At 37.2% G+C, this 5,348-nt stretch overlaps 1 protein-coding gene across 1 annotated transcript; it reads right to left on the bottom strand.

Moving 5' to 3' along the window:
• Positions 1-4,086: 4,086 nt before the first annotated feature.
• Positions 4,087-4,839, bottom strand: LOC127131294 (uncharacterized). The gene has a single exon (XM_051060223.1). The coding sequence runs from the start codon at positions 4,837-4,839 to the stop codon at positions 4,087-4,089; it is 753 nt and encodes a 250-aa protein (XP_050916180.1).
• Positions 4,840-5,348: the final 509 nt, after the last annotated feature.

Raw genomic sequence — 5,348 nt, 5'->3', positions numbered from 1 at the left:
GTATTCCAGGATCAAAGAAGAATCTTTGATAAGTAAAAGTGTTGAATGGGCGCGTGAAAGTGATCTCCTTTTTCACAATATCAAGAATCAAAGGATTACGGGGCTTCCTCATTACTTTTATTTCATCTTTAAGTGAGATTCTATGCATACATATGGATGGGCTAAGATCACGAGTGTCAGCCCAGGTCCATCCAATTCCCTTCTTATATTTTTGCTTAAGTTGAAGCTTTGATGAATAATATGAATCCTCGGTGAGTGGTTTAGGATCTAAAGAATGTGGTTGCTCAATGGATGGTATGTTTGGGGCAGCCGAAATGTCAAGAGCTTCAGCTACATAAACAACTTCATTTACACTGTCACCCTGCAAGGCAACATCAATCTCAGCACAAACAGCACAAAGGTTAGTGTTAGTACAATCATCGCATGAGTAAATATCATCAAAACCAGATAAAGTTGGAAAATCAGCTGAAAACAAATTAGAATAAACTTCATCAACGACTTCAGAAACCAACTCTATTTGAAAAATAGAATGCTTTTCCTCGTCAATCTTCTTATTTTTCAGTACTCCTTGTGGGAAAGGGATTGATGATACATACTTTTTTTCAACCTCAACAACAATAGAAGGTTCAGGTTTATTTTCAAGTGTTACACTAACAATGTTTTTATTTTTTTCTGGGGCTGTTTCTGTAACCTTTCCAGATCTCAATGAAATCGCACTCACATTAGCATTAGAATCCTTTAGATTGGCAATTGTTTGGGCTGGAAGCTGGTTCGACCCTTGGGCTTGCATGTTATTTATTTGAGTAGCAAGTTGTCCTATTTGCGTGTTCAAGGTCTGAATGCTAGAATCGGTCCTTTGTTGGAATTGGAGATTGTTGGCGGCCATTTGTTTGACAAGTTCCTCTAGTGAAGGTTCAGAAGGTGAAGAGGTGGTTACTTGTGGAGGGTTATATGGTGTTGGTGGTGGAATGGGTAGCATCAATGGTTTCACTAAAGAGGTAAGTTCATCAATTCTAGTTTCTAGAGCCTTGTTGGAAGAAGAAACCTGAATCTCATTCACACTTTTTGCTTGGACCACAAAATTATCCCTTGTTATGAACTGTTGGGAGTTAAGTGATATGTTCCCAATCAAGGATTTGGCAGCAACAGGATATTCAATACACAAAGCATTATAATCAACATCAGGGACAACAAGTTCTCTCGGAGTTCTTTGGTCAGCCATGTTAAACTTAATAGAAAAGAAAAAAAATCAACAAAATAATGAGAAAACACAACTAACTCAGCAATGCAGCAACAAATAGGAAAATACTGACAATGTCCCTATTAAGTAAAAACAATTGAAATACGAAAAAACGATTAAAAATAAATAAATAAAATACAAAAACACAAAAATTAATCTAATAACGTCAATTAAGAATTTTGAGAATTTTTGCGGAATTTTTTGAAACTACCAAAACAGAAAATAAATCATAAAAAATAGAAAAATAAGGAATTTCGGTTTTTTAGGGTGGCATCCAAAATTTATTTCATAAATAGAGGCTTTTGATTATTGATTTTTTCCTAATGAATCGACAAAAAATCGGAATAATCTGAGACAATTTGTTTAAAAACAGATTTTTTTTTATCCTAAACCGCAAAAAGACCAAGACACAAGAAGTTTAGAGAAAAAAAATGCTAAAACACAATACCTAAAATTATAATAATGGTTAAGATCTACAAGAGTCCCCGGCAACGGCGCCAATTTGATCCGTTGTCGCACACGGGTCAAAAACGAGTAATAATATATAGTAAACGGAAAGCGACACCTCACGTATCGTATCTCAAGGACTCTTGACAAATTAACCAAGTATGAAAACAAAATATGGGGGTTTCGATTCGATTTAGAATAAGTGATTATGAAAAGTGATAAAAAAAAGTGATTATAAAATAAGTCAATCTACTGCTTTCGGTTTCCAGCTAATCATTGGTTTTTACCTACCAATTTCCTAAGCGGCTTCGATCTCTATTCGATTCAAATTTGATCGACAAGCGCAATAGATATATGACAGATTTATATTCCTATATTCTGAATTAAGCAAACGGATAAATACAATCGTGAATTAAGCAAACACGATTTACAAACGCAATTTAACGACAAAACGACGAAAATGGCGATTAATAGTTAGAAATGCAATCATACGAATTTAATCAAAACCATTCCACAAAATACAGATTAAGCAAATGAAATTTCATAGAATAGAATTGAAAGAGAACGAAATTAAATTGATAGAATAAAAACCTCAAAGCCTTGGAAATTCGGTTACAGTAGATTGACTCTAAGAGATTAGTTCCTCTTCATGATCGCCCAAAAGCAAAAAGTTATCGTGAATAATGTGTCTTTGCTACAGTACCACGGCTGCCCTTTTAAACAGAATAAGGGTTTCACTTATAATTCAAACTGGGTCGGAAAACCTAAATTTGGCCCAACAAATGGCCCAAAAGAAAATATTTCCTAAAGTACGAAACTTCAACGAATTATTTGAGACGTCTTCACTCTGAATCAGCTTTTGTCTTCAACACAAAAGTTGTAGCCCTTTCTCTTAACTTTCCAACAACTGGTAGCATGCCTCGATCTGATACTCCTAGCTCCAGTTATGAATTTATTCGTGCAGACTGTTAATGCTGAAAATAAACTGCAAAAAACAAATAAGTGTAAAAATAAGATAAATTATAAAAACACATTAAAAGGGAAAAATAACCAAACTAAAACATGGAAATGCATAAGTATAAATATAGAAGAATGTGCATCAAAATGCACTGATCAATGTCCCTCAGCATGCTTCGTGGAGTACCCATCAACTGTTTTTATGGTTATCCAGTTACAGACAACGTTTGATCAGCAATAAAGCACTCGACTCTACATCTAGGGTCCATAGTGGTTTCAGGTCGAAGGGTGGTATACACCATTATCACCATGAGAATAACTTATGACACTTTGCATAACTTTCTATATAGTATTCTCATAGCGGGTCAATCTAGTATAAATATTGCTCTTAACATTCATACCTATGTTTAAGACTTGATAACTCCTTATCCATGATCCATGAGATGTGATCATCAGTCTATATACATAATAGTCTCAATGCTTTAATGTTATCCCACTTCACAATAAAGCTCGACTACGGATACTTTAAGAATAGTGTCCTTATGTTTAATGTGATCTCATGATCAAGTCACACTTGATACATTAAACGGACTAGCTATTCTAGGGACTTTATTAAACAAACATAATAAAGAAAAAGTCTTTTATTATTAATAAATAATTCGATATAAGTACCAAAAGTATTGGCCTCTAGGGCTTACACCAACAATCATTACTTCAGACCTCTTTCGCTGGCAGCGGTGGAGAAATTCGAACAGGCTTTCATCATTTTTGGGATATGCCATCTTGACCTGTTCTTCATCTTGCTTGAGGATTTGTCCATCAGCCTCCATTTCCGTTTCTTGGCCTATTTCAACCATGTTGACCTCCAGTCTGGCACCATCAGTGATCTCCAATTTTTCCAACTTGGCTCTAAGGCCCTAAGTGGCCTCAGTTATGCTATTTTCTTGCATGAAACCCTCAGTGATTTCTTGCTTGAAACCCTCAGTGGTTTATTGCTTGAAACCCTCAGTGGTTTCAAACATCATGGAATTTTTGTCATGGACCTCAGATACTTCCACCATGTTGACAACATATGGCTCAACATAGTGGGCGCCTGCCACCTATAATAGGTCTGAGTCAATCTTCATTTGTGACTTAGTCTTGTCTCCAAACTTCAACCTCCCGTCTTTGATTGTGTTTTATACAAGATCCCCGAAAAGAAAACATTGTGAGGTCTTATGGCCAAAAAAAATTAATTTACAAAAACCGCTTTTCTTTCGTTGTTCTAAAGGAGGTATCTTAGCTCCCGGAGGAACTATCATTTGGCCATATTTGACTAATAAATTGTCACATTTAGTGACGTCGAAGGTATATGTTTTCTTGGGGAACTTATCGCTCTTTTCAGGTTCGACAGGATTTTTCCCATTTGAAGGTGCAAGGACCTTGCAGGAATAAGGTGGTCCTTATTTTAATTCAGCGAGATCGATTTCACTTTCATCGAAATTTAAAAAGTCACTATATGTCCTTTGATCATCTCCATCTAATTCGACATAGGCTACCCTTTCTCTCTTGTTGTTTTTATTCACCCTGGCTTTTCCGGCCTTCAGGCGCTCTACCTGTCGAACTCTATCAACCAATTGGGATATATCCCTCAAGTATTGGGTGTCCAATTTCTTTCTGGTGGAATAATCTAGGCCATCAGCGGCCAATTCGACTAACTCGGGCCCAGGCACTTGTGTAAAACACCTTGCCTTTAGCAAACATAACCTATTAAGATACTCGTCTATTGGCTCAGTGAATTTATGCTTAACGCTAGCCAATTCCTTCAGACTAATCTTCGACTGCCCCATGTAAAATTGTTTATGGAATGGTCTTTCTAAATAAGTCCAATCATGAATCGAACTTGCTAGGAGCATCATGAACCATGTAAAGGCATTCTCAGTGAGGGAACTGGGGAAGTAATTTACTTTCATATTCTCATTATTTACAATGTCCCCTGCCTCAATTAGGTACCTTGCCACATGTTCGACATTAGATTTGCTAGTGTCCCCAGAGAATTTCTTAAACTTTGGCACTTCCCATCTAGGGGGTAACTCTGACTGCAGAATATACTCAGATAATGGTGACTTATAGTTTGGCCTATGGAGGCCAACATTTACCTCATTTTGTGCCATAATCCTTTCAATCATGGCTGCCAAATTGTTATCCACTGCCATATCATTACGTCACACTTGACGTATGACTTCGTCAGCATCCTGATTCCTATTCACCATCAACATTCTTGGTTCCCTCTCCCTTGGTGCTGGTTGTTCAAAGCTAGGAGGTTCGACCTTAACCCCTTGATTTTCCACATCTACCATGTGTGCATTTTGATGGATTTGGTTAGTGGTGGGGTCCTCTTTGAGGGTTGCTCCTTGGTTTTCTAATAACTGCTCTCTTCGAAATTGTAGAGGGGCTTGGGACCCCAAAGAAATATGCAATGTCTGTCATCTGCGCTGCCATTTGTTGGTTTGTTTGGATGGTGTTTTGAATCAAAGGATCGAATATTGTGCCCATTTGTTGGGCAAGCATATGGACCATTTCATGGTTACTTTCATCCATTTGTTGCCTTAAAACTGTTGTCGAGTTTGTTGTAAGATTGGGCATTTGTTGGGTCGAAAACCCCATTCCTGGGAGCGGGTTGATTCGACCCATATTATTAACAACAGATCCAGACCCTTGTACA

Source organism: Lathyrus oleraceus, chromosome 3, assembly GCF_024323335.1.
Source record: "Lathyrus oleraceus cultivar Zhongwan6 chromosome 3, CAAS_Psat_ZW6_1.0, whole genome shotgun sequence".
NCBI classification, from domain to species: domain Eukaryota; kingdom Viridiplantae; phylum Streptophyta; class Magnoliopsida; order Fabales; family Fabaceae; genus Lathyrus; species Lathyrus oleraceus.
Note: the sequence above shows the minus strand (reverse complement) of the source record. Positions and strands in the feature narration are given on the sequence as shown.